Source organism: Trichosurus vulpecula, chromosome 3 (assembly GCF_011100635.1).
Source record: "Trichosurus vulpecula isolate mTriVul1 chromosome 3, mTriVul1.pri, whole genome shotgun sequence".
Lineage (NCBI taxonomy): Eukaryota > Metazoa > Chordata > Mammalia > Diprotodontia > Phalangeridae > Trichosurus > Trichosurus vulpecula.
Window position 1 is genome coordinate 344,249,430 of NC_050575.1, and position 25,701 is coordinate 344,275,130.

General features: G+C 39.2%; 1 protein-coding gene across 1 annotated transcript in view; it reads right to left on the reverse strand.

Moving 5' to 3' along the window:
* The window catches only part of MSH6 (mutS homolog 6), a 33,664-nt gene that overhangs the window by 2,597 nt on the left and 5,366 nt on the right, over positions 1-25,701 (reverse strand). Inside the window, exons 2-4 of the mRNA XM_036748563.1 lie at positions 10,152-10,351; positions 8,044-8,210; positions 2,030-4,565 (exon numbers count right to left, since the gene is read on the reverse strand). Of these exons, the coding sequence (XP_036604458.1) occupies positions 2,030-4,565; positions 8,044-8,210; positions 10,152-10,351 (2,903 nt within the window). The remainder of the gene's footprint in view (positions 1-2,029; positions 4,566-8,043; positions 8,211-10,151; positions 10,352-25,701) is intronic.

Sequence of the window (25,701 nt, forward strand, 5' to 3'; positions counted from 1 at the left end):
AGAAACTAATGCAGAAACTCAAGTGAAGCTAGCAAAGACAATCTAAATCTAGCTTAGCCCCCTCACTTGAAAAAGTTTTCGTTAGTATAATGATAGACATTTTGTATTACTAATAGAAACACTTCTGAGAGCACATAATTGACATGATTTCTAGAAAATAAAAGCAATATAAATTCTATTTACAAGTGTTTTTAGATATCTAACAATTATAAACTTTTAACTGGAGAGGGAAGTTCTTTGAACCCAACAGCTCTCATAAACAGGGCTCAAAAAACACCACAGGGCTAGATCATTTCATCCAAAAAATCTGAGGAAAGGAGGATCACCTTCAACTACAGAAGAGTAAGGAATGCATAAGTCATTTCAATAACCGCTTACCTAAAATAATCACACTTTATATAGAGAAGGAAATACTGATATGAGAAAATGATCACTTCCTATAAGGAAATGAGATGTTTAAGAAACCACATTTTAAAAATAATAAACAGAAGTTATGACCAGATAGACTAAAGAAGAGGAAAATCTTTAACAATTACTTTGTAGATGACTGAGGGACTGTTGGTGAAACATGCCTTGCCTTAAATACAGTTAGTGGACTAGAGATACAGAATGAGATGTGTCAAGTCTGGTGATGGTGATGCTTTCCTTAACTTTATGCTTCTTTTATGAGTCTTCTAGTGCAATAAAAATGGGAGTTATCAAGAAGTGATTTTAATTTTTTTTTAATATCTAAAGATTCATAAGACTGGGAAAGAATTTTTTAAAGAAAATATTTTAATAGCAAAGATCAAAAGCAGAAAATATAGGCCTTAGTGTCAAGGAAGAATTGGTTCGATTCCAGTCCTGCCTTCTGAGCCTTAGTCTCTTAGATTCTTAGTCTAAGGATCCTTGTGGGCTGCATATTGACTTAGAAAATCACATATTAATATGATCTATGTTTTACTGTATTCTTATTTATTTAAATATTCCCTCATTACATTTTAATCTGGTGTGGGCTGCACTTCAGGATGTTGAAGGGCACAAGTAGCCAACAAGTCATATGTTGGACATCTCTGCCCTTAAGATTATTAAGTTGTCTATCTACATCAGGTGTTTCTTATACAGATGAAATAACAGGTCTGGACATTAAAAGAGTTCTAGACCTTATAATAGCTACATTAGAAATTATAGAAATAGGTAGTTCCAAATCTAGCCAAATGTATACCCAATTTCTCAAGATTGGGACAGGTATAAAAGAAAAAATGAGGTAGAGAAGAGGATAAATTTATACAGATAAGCATTCTTAAGATAAAGTAACTGTACAAGACGATGGGGTTCTAGAGCTAGAAGGAAGTTTAATGATTATCTGAGTGGAGGATGAGTGTCCAAGGTCATATAGCTCATTAAGACAGAGCGCTAGAACTAGAAGCCAGGTGTTCCGACTCCCGATCTAGTACAATAAGTAATCTTTTCATTACACCATGATCTGTTGACAGAAAAATAGTAATGGGAAGGCAAAAAGCAAAAATGAATGAAGAAATGACTGCTCACTAAAAATTCCTTGACTTCAAAATTCAAAGCATTTGGAGAAATGTGGGCCCATAACCACTCTGGAATAGAAATAAGATTTGCAAAAGGAATTGCCTTTTGGTTGTATTTCAAGTGCCCAATTTAGGTTGGTACAAATAAATTATCCATGGTACTTTACACAACTATCATAGATGGAATACTTCCTCTTTCTAGATGAGGGCTGCTATGCATTTGATAAAACCTACCAGTAGTATCTGTAAAGCTTAAAGATAGGTAAAAACCAACTAAGACTAAGGCTAGTTAATTATATTATCAGTGTCACAATCTCACTCTTAACAGTCGAAGTCATGGGCTGTCTCTTGCCTTTTTGTATCCGTGGTGCTTTATCACAGTGCCTGGCACATAACAATTGCTTGCTGACCAACAGTATCACAAATATTAACTTAGTACTAGTACTTAGTACAAATATTAACAGTAGTACTTCCCCAGGCCTGAAAAAAGGGTAATTTGCCAGTCTTACCAAACACAGCAATGCACTCCACAGCAGTCTGCCAGTCTCTGTAATTTTTATCAAAATTAAAGAAGAGCCTCCTCATACAGTCCTTCAGTGATACATCTCTCCGCTCTTCGGCATTCATCAGATCAGCAAGCTTTTTCTCAATGTCCTTCGTCCAGTACCTTTTACAGCCTTTCTTGGTGGACTTTAGTTCATATTCTCCTGGCAAATCATGCAATGTGAAGCTTTCTGGAATTTCCAATTGATAGCGATTTTTGCCAACACCCCAGTAGACTATGGACCTGCAGCCAATCCGTTTGCGCTGTTTCTCTAAATAGTCTAAGAGGCTCTGCTCATTGTCCTTGATATCAACCAATGCTTGGTCATAATCAGAGTCAAATCCTGTTTTGGGAGTAATTATTCCAGTCTTTCGAGCTTTTTCATGGTCAAAGGCTGTATCCCATCGGTTCAATTCTGTGGTCAATTCAGGGAAACGACCCCCTAAATTTTGGGTCCGGAGTGTAATTACTTGCTTAAGGATTTTAGACTTGAAATTATCTGCCACTTCTTCCATAATCCCAATAATTTTGCACATCACTTTGAATCCTTCCAGAGTGGACAAGAAATCAACAATCTTTTTTTTGCTGTAAGTGGTTTCTTCATACATTATAGCTCTGCTATCTGGGTGCTTCTGACTCTTCAGTGGAGAGCCAACACTATGAATCTTGTTCAACAGCCTCTCAAGGTCTGGAAGTTTCTTCAGAAGGTCAACTACTTCACTAATTTTGTCAGGCACAGCCATGAGATCTTCCACTGCATCTAAACGGTCATTGATTGAAGATGGGTTACAAAGTGGAGCACAGAGCCACTGTTTTAAGAGCCGCTTTCCAAAGGGAGTACAGCAAGTATCAATCCTCTCTAACAGTGTTCCTTCAGTTGAGCCATTTACTGCACTCTGAAGAATCTCCAGGTTGCTCAGGGTCACAGCATCTAGCACCATTCGACATTCTCTCTTAGCAAAGACAGCACTAGGCTTCACAGCTTTCACCATATCAGCATCAACAGGAATGTATTCTTCAAAGTTGGCCATAGACAAAAGCTCATAATCTATAAGGCATTTTTTGAGGTAGAAGACACAACCACCCAGAGCAGACAATGCCAGCTCACTCTTCTCATTAGGTGTTAAGCCAATGGTGTCAGATTCTGATGTCATGTTTTTAAGCACAGGGGGTAACACTGCCCCATCAGCCACATTTAGCTTTTCTTTAAAGTATCCTTCTTCATGGAGTGTTCTCAAGGTTTTAGCTGCATCCCAAAACTGGGAGCCTGGTGTCAGACTTTCCTGAATGGAAGAAGATAAAGAACCCTTCAGGACCTTCCTTGTTTCAGCAGAGAGATTTCCTTTCTCAAACAGTATTTGTGCAGGAGTGTAATGTGCCACCAGAGTCCTAAATCGGGAGCAATGACGGTCATCTGAAAATTGACCCATGTAAAACTTGCCTACAGAGGTGTCAATAAAGCAAACACCATACAAACGCATGTGACCAGAAGCTTCCTCCTCTTTTTCTTTGACACACAGCAGATATTTATTGTTGCTTTCAGAAGGTTCACCATCCAGCACACTGTAAGTCTGTGTTCCCTTGGTAATAACTCTGCATATCTCTCTCCGTACCACCCTATCAAATCTGGATATGTGAGCCAACTTTCGGCAGCGAGCTTCCATCATCTCAGGAGTCTCTGTCTGCTCAACTCGAGCAACTTTATAACCCTTCTGAACTAAGGAATCTGAATATCTACCAAATGCAATTTCTGGGAAACCGGAATGGGCCCAATTGCCTTTCATAAACACTAGCCCCAGCTCATTGACTCCAATGACTGCATCCATGTGGTACAGCTCGTAGAACTTCCCCACTTTATAGAAGATTACTAGGTCAAAGTTCTGAGACTTGATCTGCCACCACCTTCTCATTCCTGGAGTACAGGTGTTAAGGAAATCTTCAGGGATGTGGACAGTGTTTGGGTCATAATCAGGATGATCTGGTCGCCTCCTGCATGTATCTTTCCTCTTTCCCTCCCTTAACCATTCTAGGGTTTCATGGTACCACTGAGTAGAGCCACAGCTCCCATCACCACCTCCACTAACTTGGGCTTGGGACTCAAAGTTCTGTGGAGCAGAGAAAGCACTCAATGTGTTCTTAGTTTCTGAGGAAACTCCTACTACTCGTTTGGGTACATTAGGAGCACCACCTCCCAAACTCTTCCTCCTGAGGGAGGTGTTCACAGCAGCCCCCCTCTTCCGTTTTGGGGCAGCTTTGACAGGACTGTCCACATCACTATCACTTTCGCCCATTCCGCTGCTTGCTTCATCACTGCTCCCTTCTTCCTTGGCATCTGGTTTAAACTCTACGTCAGAGCCACCAACGTCACTCTCTGAGTCTGAAACAACTCTGCGTTTTTTGTTCCGGGCTGTGCTGCGCTTAGCCATCTGCCTCTTGGGTCTCACTTCCTCTTCACTCTCTAGATCCTCTCCACTGTTATCTGATGCAGAAGCTACAGCCACCTAGCACAAAGGAAAGACTGTTTAAAAACAAAATAAAACTTGGTGCATTAAAAATATATACTATGTATATACACACGTATAGATATATATTAAGGGTACTGGGGTGGGATGGGATTTTGATTCTACCAAAAGTTAATATGCAAAAAAACACTAGAAAGAATTACAAACACCTTCTCTTCCAACCGTACCCCAACCTCCATTTTCCATGTTTCTACAGATATTAAAATGCCCTAAAATTGGAATATTTTTACCCCATGCATGTGTGTTCAGAGTCATCTGTTGTTATTTTTCTTTCATTCTGTTTTATTTCTGCAACTGGTCATAACTAAGAAGTTAAATGTTTAAAAAATTATGATTCTTATAGAGTGATGGTCTCTGCCCCGTAGGATTTGTAAACCAGATATAGAATTTAACATACATACACAGCTATGTGGAAAACATAACAGACAATAGATAAGAAGTCAAGAACCCTGATTTCTAGTCTTGGTTTCCTCACTAAATAGGTAAAGCAAACGCAGCTAAGTCAAAATCTGTGGAACTCAGTTTATCTATCCCATTTATAAAATGAAGGGATGGGGATTGGACCTGTGATTTCATTAGTACAGTGATCTCCTGAATGAGAAAATTCTCCCTACCAATGTAGACTGGCACCTTTTCTGAAACTTGTTGTCTCAGAGGGTTCCCTAGAGCACTGAGACATTAAGTCACTTTCCCAAGGTTGAACAGCCAATATGCGTCAGAGGCAGGAACATGAACACAAGTTCTTGTGATACAAAGATCTATCCACTTTGCCATGCTTCTTTTCAGTATATACAATGAAAGAGCTGAACTCAAATTGTGTTTCCTAGACCAAATCATACTGTAATTAGACAATAACTACCTTCGGCAGTTCAGGAGGCCAAGAAAAAGGAGGGAACTGGAGGAAAATAACACCAGAAAAAAGAGGAACAATTTTAAGTTTATGAACTCTAAGGATTTTTGTGAACCAGTAATTGAAAGTTTAGTTCTACCTCTAAAATGCTAAGTTTGTATTTTCTGTTCTTAATTTCAAAAATCAAATCAAACATTTCATTCCACTCCCCCCCACAAAAAAATTAAACTGCTTTTTATTTATGTAATCACTGCTTCTAGCCCTATACCATAGGTAAAATGAAGGTAAGTCAACTTTTTAATGTGGGTACATCAGCACATTTATGAACATTAAGGAAGAATAATTACCAAATTCTTTAATGATTCTGTTCATATTTCAAATGTGAAGCAACAGATTATCATACAGAGAGTCAGCAACTGAAGACCTGGGTTTTCAAAGTCCATCCCTCCATTACCCATTAGCTAAGTGATTCTGGGCAAGTCATATGATTTCCTAAAGCCCTTAAAAAATTCTCTAAAACTTTAAGATGCAGATCACCTATCTATGCACATAATAAAGGGAGTTTTCCTCATTTGGAGTTCCTTATGGTGATGAAATCAAAGTTCCTATATTAAAAACAACCCCAAAAAAACCCATTTCAAACAAATTAACTTTTTTTCATTACCTAACAACATATTTTGATTATAAGTTATTAGCAGATTGTTAATTCAACTTAAGAATTTAACCGACAGCTGCCCCCATGCTTTGAATGAACGCACTTTGACCTCAACGCTGCCTCTCAGAACCCCCGGTCTCTCTACTCTCAGTGCCACCTTCTCCATGAAGCCTTTCCTAGTCCTCCCAGTTGTCAGTGCCCATTTGCATTTGCACACACTGTGTCTCCTGATAAAAGACAGGCTCCTCGAGGGCAGGATTATTTCATCTTTATCCTTACTCTCCCAGAACCTAGCTTAGCAGCCACTTTAATAAATGCTTATTGATGGATCATAAAGTTAGAGAATAAAGAGAATTTAGGGCATCTAGTCTAACCACTCACTCTACAGTTGAAAACATAGAGGGCCCAGAGATGTTAAAAGACTTGCCCAAGGTCGCAAAAGCATTAAGCAGCAAAGCCATAAATGAACTCAGGTCTTGACTCCAAACCCAGCACGCTGCCTCCCCAATAGAAAGAGGAAGGCAAGGTGCCAGGCATCCCTTCAAATCTTTAAGCCTCTGCTCTAGTATATTTTAAGTTCCTTGGACCAAAGATGGGAGGAAGATCCTGAGATGGGCTTGGACCCCTGGCTAAGTCTGACCTTGGAAACTACCCTCTAACATGTTAGTTTTTAAGGACACTTGTGTTCTCAAAGAGAGAGTACAGGGAAGTTAGCTTGTTTAACTTCTTATGTCTCTACATTTGCTTGCTATGTGATCTGTGTCTCAGTTTGTTCATCTGTAAAATGTCACTGGATCAGAGATTTGGACCTAAACAGAAGGTCTGATGACTTCTAGTCTAACCTTGCATTTTATGGATGAGGAAAATGCAGCCCAGGGAGATTAAGTGAATTGCGTAAGGTCATGAAAGTATTAAGTGTGAGAGGCAGGATTTGAACTCAAATCCTCTGACACCACAGAGCCACTCTGCTTTCCATTACACAATTTAAATTGGATGACCTCAAAAGATTCCCCTCCAATAGTAAGATTCAATGATCTATAACTTTTAAAAACCAGGACTTCTACAGCAAAAAAGTTTGAGCAATATGTGTTGTGTGGTCCAGAACTGTTTTATTGGTGTAGGGAATTCACAGTGAGGAAATTCTTTCTAATAATACATACAGGCAATTGTGCAAACTCTGTCTTATGGGATGTTTGAATGTATCAGAGAAAGAACCTGAATTTAGTCTTCTGACTGTGAGGCCAGTTCCTCTCTAACCACTATGCTCTGCTAAACTTCTTGTGCATAGTGTAGGTCTAATAAATACTCTTATTTGCTTGACAGTAAAACTTGTTTTCAAACACTATGCTCAGTTCTGCTTCATCTCAATGGTTATATTAGCGAAGAATACAAATAAGCTTGCAATCCATCTGCCCAGCTCTTCTCAGGCAACAGTAGACATTTTAGACCTGTTCACAGGTAAAGACTCACAGCATTACTCTCATCACTATATACCCTATATTTGCAGACTTGAATTATATCAAATACTATCTAAAGAAGTTGAAAACATTCTTGAATATTAGATATTTAAGTTTAATATTAGCAACGAAATACCTCTCTCATGCAAACATTCCCCATTAACACACACATTTAGTAACCCTTCCAAAAACAGCACCCTCCATCCCAGTCCCCTGACAAATGTGGCAGATGGCTTAAGATCTAGTAACATCACTCTACCTTAAAATGGCAGGAATTCACACTCTCCAAAGTACGTACACATGCTACAAGTTCCATGTCACTGTATCATTGCATATGTTGTATTTTGGCATATATAGGTATATACATATGTACACATACATATACTATACCTAGAGATATTCCTATCCCTAAAAAAGTCATCTAAAGACAGCCTTCCATTTTCTTATCTATCAGAACAAACAGAACTCAAATGGTTGCAAAATTAATGTTACTACCTCCATCTCCTCCTCGTCTGGATCTGAAGGCTCATCACAAACTGCTAATTCAAGCCGCTTATTCTTCTCTATACTTATGGCATCATCTGCCAGTTGCATTGCTCTGAGTATTTCAGGCTTTGCAGTATAAAAAGGACCTCCTTTCTGGGCTTCCTTACATTTTGAACCTGGAAAGAAAAAGTTTACTAATAAGTAGTGATGGAAGAATGGCTAAGAACAGACTCTACTCAGCAAATGAACAGGGATCCCTGAAGTAGCAAAATGCATTTATAAACCCTCCAAGTAACTTTTTAAATCTTTTGCAAAGGTAAAAATTTCAAGAAAATCTGCTTTAAAAATTTTTTTTAAATGTTAAGCAGCATCAGGCCCAGTGTACAAGTACAAACACAAATGAAAAGGAAATGTCCTTTTATGAAGCTACTTTCCTTGATTATTAAAATTTGCTATATTTAAAGATTTTTTAAACTGACACCTATTACAAGGGCTATATGTTACTAGTTATGTAAATCCAGAAGATTAAAATTATAAAAAACTAGTACTATCAAAGGTACTATCATCCTCCCAAACAACCAAGTGTACAACTTGTGTCATCCTGGATCCCTCACTCTCATCCCAAACATTCAATCTGCTAACAAATCTTGTCATTTATATACTCTATTCACAGCCATCCTAACTGGTCACCCTTGCCTCAAGTGACTCCCTATTGCCATCCATCTCCACTCAATGGCCAAAATGATTTTCCCAAAGCGTAGATTATCTGCCCATGTCAGTCACCTGCTCCATAAACTCCAGTGACTCCCTAGTACATCCAAGATCAAATATAAAGGTCTCTATCTGGCATTTAAAGCTCTTTATAACCTGGTGCCTTCCTACCTTTACAGTTTTTTTACACTTTACTTCCCCCTTCATTTAATCTACACTCCAGCTACACTAGCTTACTTTTGCTACTGTTTACATGACACTCCATCTGCCCCCTGCTTGCCTGCCTCTTGGTTTCTATGATTTCCTTTAAAGTTTCTCAAGTTCAAATTCCAGCATCTGCAGAAGACCTTTCCTGGTCTCTCCCATTCCCCTTTCCGGCCCAGCTGCTAAAACCTTTGCCTGAAATTACTTCCCATTTACTTTGTAAGTATCTTGTAAGTACTTAATTATGTATATGTTGTCTCCCATTAGACAATGGATGAAGTTGTAATGCTGGTACTCTACCAGGGGTCTGTCTCCCAGTTCCCAGTCCAGGGATCTTTAAATTACATTTATTTCTGGACTGAATACTTAAGCATAAGCATAAGCAGTCCCTAAACCAAATTAAAAATAAGTGCAACTAGACAGCAATGGGATGAATAGCTGATTTTAACTGATCCTAAATATTAAAATTTTATATGCAAGGAAAATAGATTAAATGGCCTGACATCTCTTCTAGCTCTCTATATATGAACTTGGACAAATAATTTAACACTTTCTAGCCTTCCCTTTTTTGACCAAACCATGTCTCTTCTCTCTCCCTCCCTCCCTCTTCTTAATCTTATTTGAGCATCAAAGTCTATTTGGCAATTAACAACATCTCTTTTCCTTTAAGGAAGACAACAAAGTGGAATCCAACTGCAAAAGGTTAGCAAGCAGATAGAGAAATTCCATTTTAACACAAAAGCTCTGATCAATGACACAGTGGGAAGAGAACCAGATTTGGAATCTGAAGACTTGGGTTCAAATCCCAGTTCTGGCACATACTATCCATGTGACTACACAGACATGTCACTTCAACTGTCTGGGTCTCAATTTCCTCAGTTATATTGCACTAGATGACCTCTAAGGTCCCTTCCAGTTTCAAGTCTATGACCCTAAATTTCACTTTCTCATACCATAATCTTTGATAGTAGTACTACAAAAAACATTCCTACCACTTAGCAGAAATGAAAAAAAAAAGCTACATTCAGCATGCCTTTTTTTCTTTATTTATTTTCTTGAATTCATGAAATAAAACAAGCTTTTCCATAACATAGTAAATAAAAAAGATGATTGTACATGAGGCTGCAAATCTATACATTCAGCATGTTTTTTAAAAAAGATAAAACTTTGTTAGTTTCCTACTTAAAGAGCAAATCTCTTACCTGTATATGGCTTTACAAGCCTTTTGTTAACCCAGCCCCTCACTGGATTGTCATCAAAAAATTGTACATGGACACGGAAAGTTTTCCCCCTTTCTCTGATGAACGTTCCTTCAGTGGGGTGATTATACACAAGGCAAGGCCACCAGGGGTAACCTTCCATCTTGGCCCAAACCAAATCACCAGGAGAGAAGTCACAAGAGCTGCAGTCAAAAGAAGATAGCGGATTAACATTTGGATCAATTACCTTAACAATGCTTTCCTGTGGTAGTTTCCAAGAGTCCTTCAAAGTTGACAAAGCAATAATAAAAAAGATGAAATCTGAATTCAATGAATGAGAAAATAACACTTAAAGGGAAAAAAAAAATCCTTTGATTTTGAATAGCAAATATCACTGTGGTTTCCCCAACTAGTAAATTTAAGCTATATATAAAGTAGTATACAGCAATTTCACAACCAGAAGGCCTAACCACGAGCTCATGGAAAGAATTTGAACACAGGTATCAAAACACATAATATAGTTCACCTATGTTACAAGTTTTCCAGGTTATAGCAAGAGATCAAAATACAAATCTCTTACACACACACCCACACGCCATAATGGCAAGCAAAGTGGGTCTTTTTGTTTTGGAGTGCTTCTCAGCATTAAGGCAATCAAGTCCCTTTGATTGAGGCTTGCCTTTGTTTGTAAGAAGGCCCACACTCTTGCTAGTTAGGTGAGGACAGGTGTGAAGCCCTTGAGGGGTGTGAAGCACTCTGACCCTCTAGAAGTGTATAAATAGTCTGAGGTTAGCATTTTGTTTGGTGCTGCCTCATTGGAAGAGTGTTGATGTGGAGACTCTGGGTAGCCGTTAAGGAGTCCCTCAGCTTTGAAAACCCAGATGTTGGTTATTCTCTCTCTGGTAAAGTGTGTATGTATTACTATGGTCAGATAAAAGTTTGTCTGCTGATTTGTGTTATTTTGCTCTGTAATTTCGGCTTGTTATTTCTGCTTGTGTTTAATTAAAGTAAGATTATTAACCCCTTAAAGTTACTTTCCTTAGAAAAGCAGATCAAGGAACCAGTGCTAGCAGCCCTCCTGGGTGCTGGTGTTATTGGCCTTACATAGTCACAGTAGTAGCAAGTAGCATTGTTGTTACACACAGAGACACGCACACACACATACACAATGTGAACACTGTAACTAAATATAAGATAAAGCAAACCTTGAATGGATTGTCCAATGAATAATGGCAAATGCATCCTATTTTCTACTCCAACCGAAAACACTGAACTATTTTGTGAAGCTACTCAAAGGCTCTGATTGGTACCCAGGAAATTAGTTACGTGGAAATGGTGAAGTCTTACCAACCACAGATGCTGACAAACACCAGGTGTTACAAGATTAGTAAAGCATACTCTTTATAAAATCAAAAGATGCTATTAGGGCAGGAAATACTTCCCCTTTGAGTTAGTGTGGTAAGTTATCCAGATAAGACTGCCTGAGATATTTATCAGCAAGTATAAATATTCAATAAAATTAGGGCAAATCCAAAATACAAGTTATTTGGGAACCCAAATGTCAACCTTTATGGTCAGACCTAAGACCTGGCTAGACAGACTCAATTTTGGGTGGACCCAGAACAAGTGCTCTGGCTTCTGTGGAGGGTCTCTGAGATCAGCATAACCTACAGTTTAGGATTATATAATTTCTAGGCATAAACAATATTAGTAAAAGATTAGGCTTCTAATAAGACTTTTTTATAGACAAAAATTACAGAGACACACAAAGAAATAATTTTTGATACACAGCAATCTTGTATATCTTCTTAGGCCACAAAAGTTAAACAAACTTAAACAGAATCACTATCTCATATATCTTCTAAGAAAATTAGCCTAATCATCTTGAGGGCAAGATGGAGGCTGGAAAGCTGGGACTTGCTTAAGCTCTCCCCCAGGACCCTCCAAACACCTATAAAAATGGCTCTGAACAAATTCTAGAGCTGCAAAACCCACGAAATAGCAGAGGGAAGCAGGGCTCCAGCCCAGGACAGCCTGAATGGTCACTGGGAAGGGTCTATTGCACAAAGCTGGGAGCGGAGCAGACCAACCAGACCAGGAGCCGGGCGGAACAGGCTATAGCCCCCTGAATCAGTGAGCTGTGGCGGTTACCAGACTTCTCAACCCACAAACGCCAAACACAACAGAGCAGGTTAGTGGGAAAAGCTGCTGGGACAGAGTGAAAGGAGTTTGTGGTTCAGCCACTGGGGGGGGGGGGGGTGGGTGGGGGGGTGGGGGGAAGCGGCAGCGGAGGTTGGGCAGCTCTGAGGCTGCTTCCAGAGCTACAGCTGCAGTTGCTTCCACCCCCAGGCCCACCTGGTGGGATGAATTAAGCAGCGGATTACAGCTGGAGTGCAGAGCCTGCTTTGCCTTGCCTGGATCTGGGCCTCAATCCCGGCGGGCGGTTCTTGGGGGAGGGGAAGTGCTGGTGTGGCAGAGCTTGCTGTGTAGAAGTAGCTCTGAAAACGGCACTGCAGCCCATCAAGCTTGGGACAAAGTACTCTCTAAAAAGCAGTCAAAAAGCTCAAGGGTCAGGGGCAGCTAGGTGGCGCAGTGAGTAGAGCACCAGCCCTGGAGTCAGGAGGACCTGAGTTCAAATCTGCCCTCAGACATTTGACACAAGTACTAGCTGTGTGACCTTGGGCAAGTCACTTAAACCTAATTGCCCTGCCAAAAAAACAAAACAAACAAACAAACAAAAAAGCTCAAGGGTCAAGTAGTTGGCTGGGAACATGGCCAGGCAGCAAAAACATATTCAGATTCAGACTCAGACTTTGGTGACAAAGACCAAAACATACAGCCAGAAGAAGTCAACAAAGTCAAAGAGCCTACACCAAAAGCCTCCAAGAAAAATATGAATTGGTCTGAGGCCATGGAAGAGCTCAAAAAGGATCTGGAAAAGCAAGTAAGAGAAGTAGAAGAAAAAATTGGGAAGAGAAATGAGAAGGATGCGAGAAAACCATGAAAAACAAGTCAATGACTTGCTAAAGGAGACCCAAAAAAATACTGAAAAATATACTGAAGAAAACAACACCTTGAAAAATAGACTAACCCAAATGGCAAAAGAGCTCCAAAAAGTCAACAAAAAGAAGAATGCCTTGAAAGGCAGAATTAACCAAATGGAAAAGGAGGTCCAAAAGACCACTGAAGAAAATACTACCTTAAAAATGAGATTGGAGCAAGTGGAAGCTAGTGACTTTAGGAGAAATCAAGATATAAAACAGAACCAAAGGAATGACAAAATGGAAGACAATATGAAATATCTCATTGGAAAAACCACTGACCTGGAAAATAGATCCAGGAGAGAGAATTTAAAAATTATTGGACTACCTGAAAGCCATGATCAAAAAAAAAGAACCTAGATATCATCTTTCAAGAAATTATCAAGGAGAACTACCCCGATATTCTAAAACCAGAGGGTAAAATAGAAATTGAGAGAATCCACAGATTGCCTCCTCAAATAGATCCCCCCAAAAAAACTCCTAGGGGTACTGTCAACAAATTCCAGAGCTCCCAGATCAAGGAGAAAATATTGCAAGCAGCCAGAAAGAAATAATTTGAGTATTGTGGAAACACAATCAGAATAACACAAGATCTAGCAGCTTCTACATTAAAGGATCAAAGGGCTTGGAATATGATGTTCCAGGTCAATGGAGCTAGGATTAAGAATCACCTACCCAGATTTTCAATAAAATAGAGGACTTTCAAGCTTTCTCAGTAAAAAGACCAGAGCTGAATCAAGAGAAGCATGAAAAGGTAAACAAGAAAGGAAATCATAAGGGACTTACTAAAGTTGAACTGTTTTGCTTACATTCCTACATGGAAAGATGATGTGTGTAATTCATGAGACCTCGGTATTAGGGTAGCTGAAGGGAATATACATATTATTTAGATAGAGGGCATAGGATGAGTTGAATATGAAGGGATGATATCTAAAAAAAAAAATCAAATTAAGGGATGAGAGAGGAATATATTGAGAGAGGGAGAAAGGGACAGATAGAATGGGGTAAATTATCTCACATAAAAGTGGCAAGAAAAAGCAGTTCATTGGAAGGGAAGAGGGGGCAGGTGAGGGGGAATGAGTGTATCTTTGATGTCATTGGATTTGACCTGAGGAGGGAATAACATACACACTCAATTGGGTATCTTACCCCACAGGAAAGGAGGAGGAAAGGGATAAAAAAGGGGCGACAAGAGAAGGGAGGGTGTAATCAAAAGCAAGCACTTTTGAAAAGGGACAGGGTCAAGGGAGAAAATTGAATAAAGGGGGACTAGATAGGAGGAAGCAAAATATAGTTAGTCTTTCACAACATGAGTATTGTGGAAGGGTTTTACATAATCATACACATGTGGCCTATGTTGATTTGCCTGCCTTTTTAGGGAGGGTGGGTGGGGAGGGAAGAGGGGAGAGAATTTGGAACTCAAAGTTTTAAAAGCAGATGTTAAAAAAAAGGTTGTTTTTGCATGCAACTAGGGAATAAGATATATAGGCAATGGGGCATAGAAATCTGTCTTGCCCTACAAGAAAGAAAGGGAAAAGGGAATGGGGGCGAGTGGGGAGACAGAAGGGAGGGCTGACTGGGGAATGGGGCAATCAGAATATATGCCATCTTGGAATGGGTGGGGAGGGTAGGAGTGGGGAGAAAATTTTTAACTCAAAATCTTGTGGAAATCATTGCTGAAAACTAAAAATATTAAATAAATAACAAAATAGAATTTTTTTAAAAAAGAAAATAAGCTTAGTCACTTCTCTAAAGGTAAAACTAAGTCAGATTACAGATTAAATATTTAGAGGGTTCACACTGGGCTGATTGAAAGGAGAAGATTTACACTTCATAAAAATAATCAAAAACCTGGAGCCAAAAGAATCCTTCCATAAACAACTAAATCATTTTGGGAAGTTCAAACTCCCCTTCAGCTTCTTGTCTAAGGAATGTCAGGTTTTAGCTAGGTGAGGTTATTAATAACAGTTAACGAAATGTTCCAGAAGCAGTGGCATAATAAAACTGAGTAAGAGGAAATTTTAAAAATTCCTCCCATAACATTAACAATTTAAGCAGATACTAATAACTACCCTAGTTTACGCTTATCTTCCTTAATAACATAGCTAATGAATATGAGAAAGTTATCACCTTAAATTAAAACAGAGTAGATGCACTCAGAGACTAGTCAGTCAATAAACATTTATGAAATACTTACTACGTGCCAGGCATTGTGCTAAGTGCTAGGGATACAAAGAAAGATAAAATAAAGTCCCCACTCAAAGAGTTCAGTCTAAGGAGTATGAAATCCAAAACTAACTCTATTTTGTTTGGTTCCCCTTCACTATATGATTATCCCTCCACTTTGTGAGAGAGGTCTTGCTTTGATATAACTCATATGACTATAGGGAATTGAGACGTTATTATGGTTCTGGGAATTTGGGAAACATGTGCGGACCACAAAATGTTTTATATATGTTGAGCTATTCTTGTAAGAACAATAGCATGTCTAGGACATTCTTGTAATAACCACAAGATTAGTAAAGCTCTGTACAAACAGAAAGGAGAAGGTACATGTTACTCAAGACTGTGTAAATTGATTAGTCCCTTATTATTAACTAAAAGAATGCTTTGTAAACTGCCAAATGGTGTCCTTATACCTAAGGAGAAGGTCTTGGACCCAATTTGTACACAATTGCTAGCCTTGCTAATAAATCGGTATGCTCAAATATTGATTGCCTCAGTCCAAGTCAATTTCCCATCACAACCTGGGGGAGGCAACATGCAAGTAATTATGGACAAACAGATGGCTGCTGGTAAGCACGGACTAGAGTGAGCTCCGTACCCGAGTCCCTCCAAAAACCTATAAAAAATGGCTCTGAACCAATTCTAGAACGGCAGAACCCACAGAACAGCAGAGGGAAGCAGGGCTCCAGCCCAGGACAGCCTGGAGGGTCTCTGGGTGAGGTCTATCCTGCACGGAGCTGGGAGCTGGGAGCTGGGAACGGAGTGGAGCAGAGCCCAGCCTGAGCGGCGTGGACAATCCAGACCAGAAGCCGGGCGGAGGGGGCCCTAGCGCCCTGAATATGTGAGCTGCGGCAGTTACCAGACCCCTCGACCCTCAAACACCAAAGACTGCGGAGAAGGTTAGTGGGAAAAGCTGTGGGAGTGGAAGGAGTTCGAGGTTCGGCTTCCAGCCCCGGGGGCAGCGGAGGTGGGGCAGCTACAGCTGTTGTTACTTCCGGCTCCAGGCCCACCTGGTGGGAGGAATTAAGTGGCGGATCAGAGCAGGAGTGCAACAGCCTGCTGAAGATCTAAGCCCAGTCTGGACTGGGGGTCCTTGGGGAAGGAGGAGTGCGGCTCTGACAGAGCTGGCACCTCCCCCCCAAACGTAGAACACAGAACTCGTTAGTCTACAAGCAGTCATACCCCACTGAAAAACTCAAGGGTCAAGTCAGTTGGTTGGGAATATGGCCAGGCAGCGAAAACGCACCCAGATTCAGTCTCAGACTTTGGATTCTTTCTTTGGTGACAAAGAAGACCAAAACATACAGCCTAAAGAAGACAACAAAGTCATAGAGCCTACAACCAAAGCCTCCAAGAAAAACATGAACTGGCCCCAGGCCATAGAAGAACTCAAAAAGGATTTGGAAAAGCAAGTTAGAGAAGTAGAGGAAAAATTGGGAAGAGAAATGAGAAGGATGCGAGAAAACCATGAAAAACAAGTCAATGACTTGCTAAAGGAGACCCAAAAAAATACTGAAAAATACACTTAAGAAAACAACACCTTAAAAAACAGACTAACTCAAATGGCAAAAGAGCTCCAAAAAGCCAATGAGGAGAAGAATGCCTTGAAAGGCAGAATTAGCCAAATGGAAAAGGAGGTCCAAAAGACCACTGAAGAAAATACTACTTTAAAAATTAGATTGGAGCAAGTGGAAGCTAGTGACTTTATGAGAAATCAGGATATTATAAAACAGAACCAGAGGAATGACAAAATGGAAGACAATGTGAAATATCTCCTTGGAAAAACCACTGACCTGGAAAATAGATCCAGGAGAGATAATTTAAAAATTATTGGACTACCTGAAAGCCATGATCAAAAAAAGAGCCTAGATACCATCTTTCATGAAATTATCAAGGAGAACTGCCCTGATATTCTAGAGCCACAGGGCAAAATAGAAATTGAAAGAATCCATCGATTGCCTCCTCAAATAGATCCCAAAAAGAAATCTCCTAGGAATATTGTTGCCAAATTCCAGAGCTCCAGATCAAGGAGAAAATACTGCAAGCAGCCAGAAAGAAACAATTTGAGTATTGTGGAAACCCAATCAGAATAACCCAAGATCTGGCAGCTTCTACATTAAGAGATCGAAGGGCTTGGAATGCGATATTCCGGAGGTCAATGGAGCTAGGATTAAAACCTAGAATCACCTACCCATCAAACTGAGTATCATGTTCCAAGGCAAAATATGGATTTTCAATAAAATAGAGGACTTTCAAGCTTTCTCAGTGAAAAGACCAGAACTGAATAGAAAATTTGACTTTCAAACACAAGAATCAAGAGAAGCATGAAAAGGTAATCAAGAAACGGAAATTGCAAGGGACTTACTAAAGTTGAACTGTTTTGTTTACATTCCTACATGGAAAGATGATGAGTATGATTCATGAGACCTCAGTATTAGGGTAGTTGAAGGGAATATGCATATGTATATATATGTATATGTACGTGTATATATATATATATATATGTTTATGTATATATAAGTGAATGTGTATGTATGTATATATCTATGTGTATGTGTATGTATGTGTGTATATATATATATGTGTTTATGTATATATAGATATATATATATGTAAAAGAGAGAGAGCAGACACAGGGTGAGTTGAAGATGAAGGGAAGATATCTAAAAGAAATAAAATGAAATTAAGGGATGAGAGAGTAACATACTGAGAGAGAGAGATAGGGAGAGACAGAATGGGGTGGATTATCTCGCATAAAGGTGGCAAGAGGAAGCAGTTCTATGGGAGGAGGGGAGAGGGCAGGTGAGGGGAGAATGAGTGAACCTTGCTCTCATCAGATTTGGCCTGAGGGGGAATACCATACATACTCAGTTGGGTATCTTACCCCACAGGAAAGAAGAGGGAGGAAGATAAAAAAAAAAATAAAAGGGGGGGGATGATGGAGGGGAGGGCAGATGGGGGTGGAGGTAATCAAAACAAACACTTTGGAAAGGGGACAGGGTCAAAGGAGAAAATTCAATAAAGCGGGATGGGTTGGGAAGGAGCAAAATGTAGTTAACCTTTCACAACATGAGTATTGTGGAAGGGTTATACATAATAATACATGTGTGGCCTAGGTTGAATTGCTCAACTTCTTAGGGAGGGTGGGTGGGAAGGGAAGAGGGAAGAGAATTTAGAACTCAAAAGTTTTAAAATCAGATGTTCAAAAACAAAAAAAAAGTTTTTGTATGCAACTAAAAAATAAGATACACAGGCAATGGGGCGTAGAAATTTATCTTGCCCTACAAGAAATGAAGGGAAAAGGGGATGAGAGGGGAGGGGGGTGATAGAGAGGAGGGCTGACTGGGGAACAGGGCAACCAGAATATAAGCCATCTTGGAGTGGGGGGGAGGGTAGAAATGGGGAAAAAATTTGTAATTCAAAATGTTGTGAAAATCAATGCTGAAAACCAAATATGTTAAATAAATAAATTGCATTTAAAAAAAATTATGGACAAACAATATACAGGATAAACAGGAAATAAGCAACAGAGGGAGCATATTAGAACTAAGAGGTATCAGGACAGGTTTCCTATATTATAAGATTTTAGCTGAGACTTGAAAGAAGCCAGGAAGTAAGATGAGGAAAGAGAGCAGCAGGCATAGGGGAACAGACAGTGAAAACGCCCAGGTTCCAGAGATAGACTGTCTTGTGCAGAGAACAGCAAGAAAGCCAATGTAGCTGGATTGCAGATTTAAGGTGGGGAAGATAAGACATAATAAGACGTAAGAAGATTTGAAAATGGGGGAGAAAAGGAGGTTATGAAGGACTTCAAATACCAAAGGATTTTCTATTTGATCCTGGCAGTGATAAGGAGCCACAAACAACACCGTACAGATAAAATAGAGCTCAATTTGGAGTCAAATGATCTCTGCTTGAATCCCCGTTCTTCTATTACTAATCCGATACTGGTCAAATTGCTTACCTCTTTTAGCTTCAGTTTCCTCATGTATAAAAGGAGACATCTGGACTACAATCAATATAAATTACACACTTACAATTTTACTAAATACAACATAATTACGTTCTTTCATGTGAAAATAACTTGTTATACCTTTATGAAATTGTCTTTAACCACAAAGTACTAACACAGAACCCACTATCCTGGGCAGTGAAGGAGGGAAATGGAATGTCTATTTCAAGCTGCACTTGTTTGAAAGCCTCCAGCCTGTAGACACATTTCTCTCTTAAATGACTTATGCTAGTTCCCTCTTCATGATCAAAACAAATTATAAACATTGGCCCACCAGAGCTGATATTCAAAGAGGAATCAAAGGCTATTAAATAACTCCAAAGTTCCAACTAAAGCTGTTTTTGCCCTTCTACACATCTATAAACACATATGAAATAAGGATGTTGGATTACCCTTTATTAAATCAGAAGAGGCAGGTAAGTGGGGGGGAAATCTTTTACAGTCAGTTTCTCTAATAAAGGTATAATTTTTTTTCCATTAGTTTTTTCCTAATTATATTTTTATTTATTTTTGTTACATTTTAAGTTCTGAAACGTCTCCCTCCCCAAATCATGCTAGAGGCGGCTACTATTTGACACAAATATGTGTGTGTGTGTATATGTATGTAAAACCCTATTATACATACTTCTATTATCAGTTCTTTCTCTGGAAGTAGATAGCATCTTCCTTCATAGGTCTTTTGTAATTGATTTGAACATAATACTCAGAATAGCTTAATCAATCAGTTATGCTCTGAACAAAAATGGTGTTAAGGTATATGACCTTTATTCTGCTCATTTCATTCTCCATTATTTTATACAAGTCTTTCTACGTTTTTCTAAAATCAACCTGCTCATCATTTCTTATAGCATAGCAGGATCCCATCACCAAAATCACATACCACAGCTTGTTCAGCTACTCCTCAATTCACAGGCATTCCCTCAATTTCCAGTTCTTTGCCACCACAAAGAAAGCGACTATAAATATTTTAGAACGTAGTTGTTTTTCTTCCTGCTCGATCAGTTTGCAGTTAACAGTTTATTAGTATCCCAATTTTTCCCTATCTCCTCGAATGTTTGTCATTTTCCCCCTTCTATCATTTTAGCCAAGTGAGATACCTCAAAAGTTGTTTTAATTTGCATTTCTCAAATCAAAAATGATTTAAAGCATTTTTTCATATGATTATATATAGCTTTGATTTCTTCCTCCAAATTGGGGAGTGACTCATACTCTTATAAATTTGACAAAGTTCTCTATATATTTGGGAAATGAAATTTTTATCTGAAAAACTCTATGAAAATGCTTCCCAATTTTCTATTTTCCTTCTAATCTTGGCTATATTGGTTTTATTTGTACAACATTGTAATATCAATTAAATTGGGACTTTGTTTTACTGTTTTAGAATGCTAAATTAATTGTCTTTGATTGAGCCTTATTAGGTGCAAAGCCCCAGGCCCAAACCCCTATCTACTAGGTGCTATGTCCATGTGGGCATGAAGCCCTGGGGGGCCCTACGGGAGGTTGCTACGGCCAGAGCCAATAGTATGCACCTAAGTTCCAATGACTGTATAAAAAGAAAGTACAGAGCCATTTGCTTGAGGCTCTCACTCAGGGAGGAGTCTTGGTATGGGACTCTAGGCAGTCCCTCTAAGAGCCTCTCGGCTCATCAACCCAGTTGTTGATGATTTCTTGGTAACTATGAATTGTATCTGGTCTGTTTATAATGTATGTTTGTAATTTGTTTGTATTTGCTCTGAAGTCTAGGGTGCTGGCTTTTTCCCCTGAACTAAGTGAATATGTACATGCTGGATTAAAGTAAGACTGTTAACCCCTTAACGTTGCTTTCCTTAGTAATGCGGATCAAAACAACCTGTGCTGGCAGCGTTCTTGTTGTTGGGCTTGTGTTGGTCTTTCACCCCCACAACAGCTGCTAGCCAAATTGTTGCAAATAAGAATTTTCTAAGATATATAGGGAACTGACTGAATACCAGTACAAGAGCCATTTCCCCAATTTATCCAATTGATACGATCAAAGGCTATGAATAAGCTGTTTTTGAAAGAAATACAAGTTATCTAATAGCCATATTAAAAAAAGTTCTAAAACATTAACAATTGGAGAAGAGCAGATCAAAACAACTCAGGTTTCAACTCACACCCACAAAATTGCCAAAGTTGGAATTGCTGGAGGGGCTATGGGAAAATGCATGCATTAAAAGCACTAGTGAAGTGAACTGGTTCAACCATTTTGGAAAGAAATTCAAACTATGCCCCATAAGTTATTAAACTTTACAGACTTTCTGACCTAGTGAAAGGACTCATTTATACAAAAATATTTTATAGCAGCTAAAACAATGAAAACCCTAAGACACTGAGTTTCTGGGTAATTAATAATGAATTTATTAGGCTAGCTGGCAATCAATAAATTGATGGTCACTGGTTTCTCTCAGTAACCAAAGACAGGGGAGACCCTGAAACACCTTAAATACCTTCTGAAAGGGAGTTCCCTTGACAAGCAAAAATCAACCTTGATTGGTGTACATTTAATGAGGAGGTGGGCTAAAAGTCTTTAGCTCTTCCTGCTGAGAACATTGCTTGATCATGAGACTCATCTCTAGCAATCTGGGCAGAAGGGAAGCCATCTCCACCTGGATGGTTGTTTTCTCCTTCATAAGCTGGGTCACCCTAAACTCTAAAGGAGAAGATCAAGGACAAGGGTTCCTTCTCTCAGGACGAGGGCTCACCCAAACTGGATTCTGTTTATGCTCTAAACAGAAACTAGGTCTCCTAGTTGAGTGCCAGTTCCTGAAGGGCTATGAATAATGTCATCAATCAGGCATGTCCTTCAGAGACTGACTTTAACAAGAGCTGGGTCTTGAAAAAAAAAGGGAAAAAAATAGAAAGAGAAAAGCCTGGATCACAAATTAATAATTAGTTATTAATATAATAGCACAGCTGTTTTTTTCCAATGGCAAAGAATTGGCACCTATGTAGGTACATCTCCAACAATCGGGGAATGACTGAACAATGGCATATGAATATAATGGAATACCATTGTGCTATCCCGTAGAAGAGGATGGCTTCAGAGAAATCTGGGTAGACTTATATGAAATGATACAGAGTGAAGTGAGCTTAACTGTTTTGCATGACTATGCATCTTAGTAACAAGGATGGATAGTTCTTCCTTCTTTCTCAATGAGATGGGGCAAGTGGGAGGGAAAGATAGTGGGCTTGTATTGATTGAAAAAAATATATAGATTGGCTCTGGTTTTTTGGGGGGGAGGGAGAGGCAATCAGGTATAAGTGACCTGCCCAGGGTCACACAGCTATTAAGTGTCTGAGGCTGGATTTTGAACTCAGGTCCTCCTGATTCCAGGGCTGGTGCTCTATCTACTGTACCACCTAGCTGCCCCTATAATTTATAATTGAAAAAAAAATCTGTCAGAGAAACATGCTAGACTTTCCTCCACCCCATTTACCTGCTTCTCTTCCAACTTTATCTTAATTACTTTTGTTTATGGAAAAAACTTTTTAACTTTTTGTAACCAAAACTGTCCACTTTACCTTCTGGGATCTTCTCTATTCCCTTGTTTGACAACGAATGGTTCTCCTATTCACTGATCTGACATATGAGTTCCTCCTTGCTTTTACAATGGGATGGGAACTATTAGTGGCTACTAAGCTTTTTTGGGGGGAGGGAGTTAGAGGGGAGAGGCTTCTGCATATAGCATTTTCATTTCACTTGTGAAAAACTTTTTTTTTAACTCTTGCTTCATCTCTTCCAAGACAGTTAAATTTGTGCCCAAGACGTATTACTTTTCTTTGAGGCTTTGTTTCTAGATGTTTAGGAGCCATTTTCTTCCAGGTTAGTGTCTTAAGCATCCCTGTCATCATAAAAGCCCTTTCACATTAATTGTTGGTAGGATTCTTTTTTTGTTTACTCATTTTTTCAGTCTTACTTTCTCATGCTGTAATTTTTGTTATGGCTAGACTCTGAGCACTTCTGGAGGTAATATCTGGGCTGTACTGGTTCCTGTTTTGTTTCCCCTTGGGTGCTGCTATTGCTTTCTCAAGGTATCAAACATTTAGATTATTCCAGGACTTCAGGGACAACCCATGTTGAGGACCTATAAACCTTCAACATACACTACAAAGCAGTCTAATCTAGGGCAAAGTCTAAGTTCTTCCCTCCTGGGTCTGAGCTATGAAAAGTTCCTCACTTGGGTTTAGGTCTGAGCAGTATAACTATGGGCTTGCCCCTCCAATAGACTGCTAACAGACTTAGCCACAGTCAGCCAGACTGAGGGCTCTGCAGATTCAGTGTGGCTACGCTCTGGTGCAGTAGTCTCCTATTCTGCTCACTTTCAGCCTGGGCTGGGAGCCTGCTCTGCTCTTGAAGTCAGTCACATACACACAAGCAGCAAGCTGCATCTTGCTTACACCTTGGTGCACAGCCTGGGGCCCATGGCCACTCTAGGCAAAGTCCCCCTTCCCCTCTCCCGGCCATTGCCAGGTGGTAGCCCTTCTTGTTCCCCACACACAGCTATGGGCAGACCCTGTTTCAGTGCCCGTGACTGATGCTCTTCTGACTAGACCCTGCACCCAGTGCCCCAAAACTTCTGCTTCTATGCTGACTTGGGCTGGAAAAATGACTCAGTTTTTTTTTCTTAATTTCCCTATCAGGACTTTAGTACTTTTTCTAAATCAGTGGAGTGGTTACGGAGGACAGCTAGGTCGTACTTCTTCCTGACACTCTACTATCTTGGCTTGTCTATGTTTTACAAAGGCACGGCAGTTGCACCCAAAACTGAAAAGAAGTTAAGAGAGCAAGCTATGTTTCATTCAACAAATTATAACATACTTTTAAGGATTCCAAACTGTACCCCGAACACGTTAATTTTAATGCTGTAGAAGCAGAGATCCTAGGACCTTTTTTATATACTCTATTAAAACCAAAGATCATTGCAGGTCCCATGAGGCCAGAAATATTTTCCCCCACTGTGCTGTTTCTCTTTCTTATAAACTGTCCATCACAAAACCATGAATTACAAGATTTATCTGAAAAACTGTATCCTGTTAATCCTACTTCCTTCTCTGCAAATTGGGAGCAATAGCTTGTACTACCTACTTCAAAGGGCTGTTTAGGAAGAAAGCAAATTTTAAGTCTTAAAAGCACTATACAAATGTGAATTGTTATTTTAATACCAATCTTTCTTTCATAACCAGATGTCTGTCCCCAGAGCAAGCCTAAGGATGAGTGTGTGTCAAGATATATTTCAAAAAATTAAATATGCTATCTTTAGAAGTCTTAAATTCAGACTTCAGCATACTATTATACCATTGGTGGAGCTGTGGATTGATTCAAGTATTCTAGAAGGCAGCTTAAAATTATACTAAATGTCTAATGCCCTTTGACACAGAGACTGTAATGCTAAAAATATACCCCAAGGAGGTCAAAGATATAGAAGCCCTATATATACCAAAATATTTATTGAAACACTTTCTATAGTGACATGTAACTGGAAATAAAATAGATGCCTATCAACTGGGGAATGGATAACCAATTGTGGTACTATAACGCAGTGGATTATTAATTACTACAAAGATTGGAAGAATATGAAAAATTCAGGGAAGTATGAAAGGGCTTACACGAACTGATTCAAAGTGAAGTAAACAGACTAAGAAAAACAACATACACAACTACAACAATGTAAAATATAAGGAGAAAAAAAGGAGAATGGACACTATCTAATTACTATAATCAATCTGAGCCTCAGAAATAAGAAAATCTCCCTCCCTTCTTTACTGAGGAAAAGGGGCTATGACGTATGGATGTGCGCAACAATGTATAGATTGTCTGACTCAGCTTACAGATGTTGATTAGTGTTGCTAAACTCTTATTCTTCCTTATGAGGGATGTTAAAGGAATGTACTTTGGAAATTAAGATGCATTTTAAAGTTAGCAATAAAATTTTTAAAACTCTAAATGGTTTTTTTTTAATTTGGACCGCAGTTAGCAAATCCTAATCATCCCTCTCTCTATTCAGAAGAAAGGAAGCTGAACTTAAGCATAGGAAAAATCTTACTATAAGCCATTAGATTCCGTTGTAACGTTAGTCAACTCGAGGACACATAATCTATTTCTATTTTCCTCTCTAAGGTATAAGCTTTGTTTTCCAGGATGGGATTAGAATAACTTGCTCTATGATATAAGAAATCCCACTTTCCATCCTCTCATCCTTAACCACCTCAACCTAGACTCTCCCCCAAGTCTCCTCTTCCCTCCATTATGCCCACT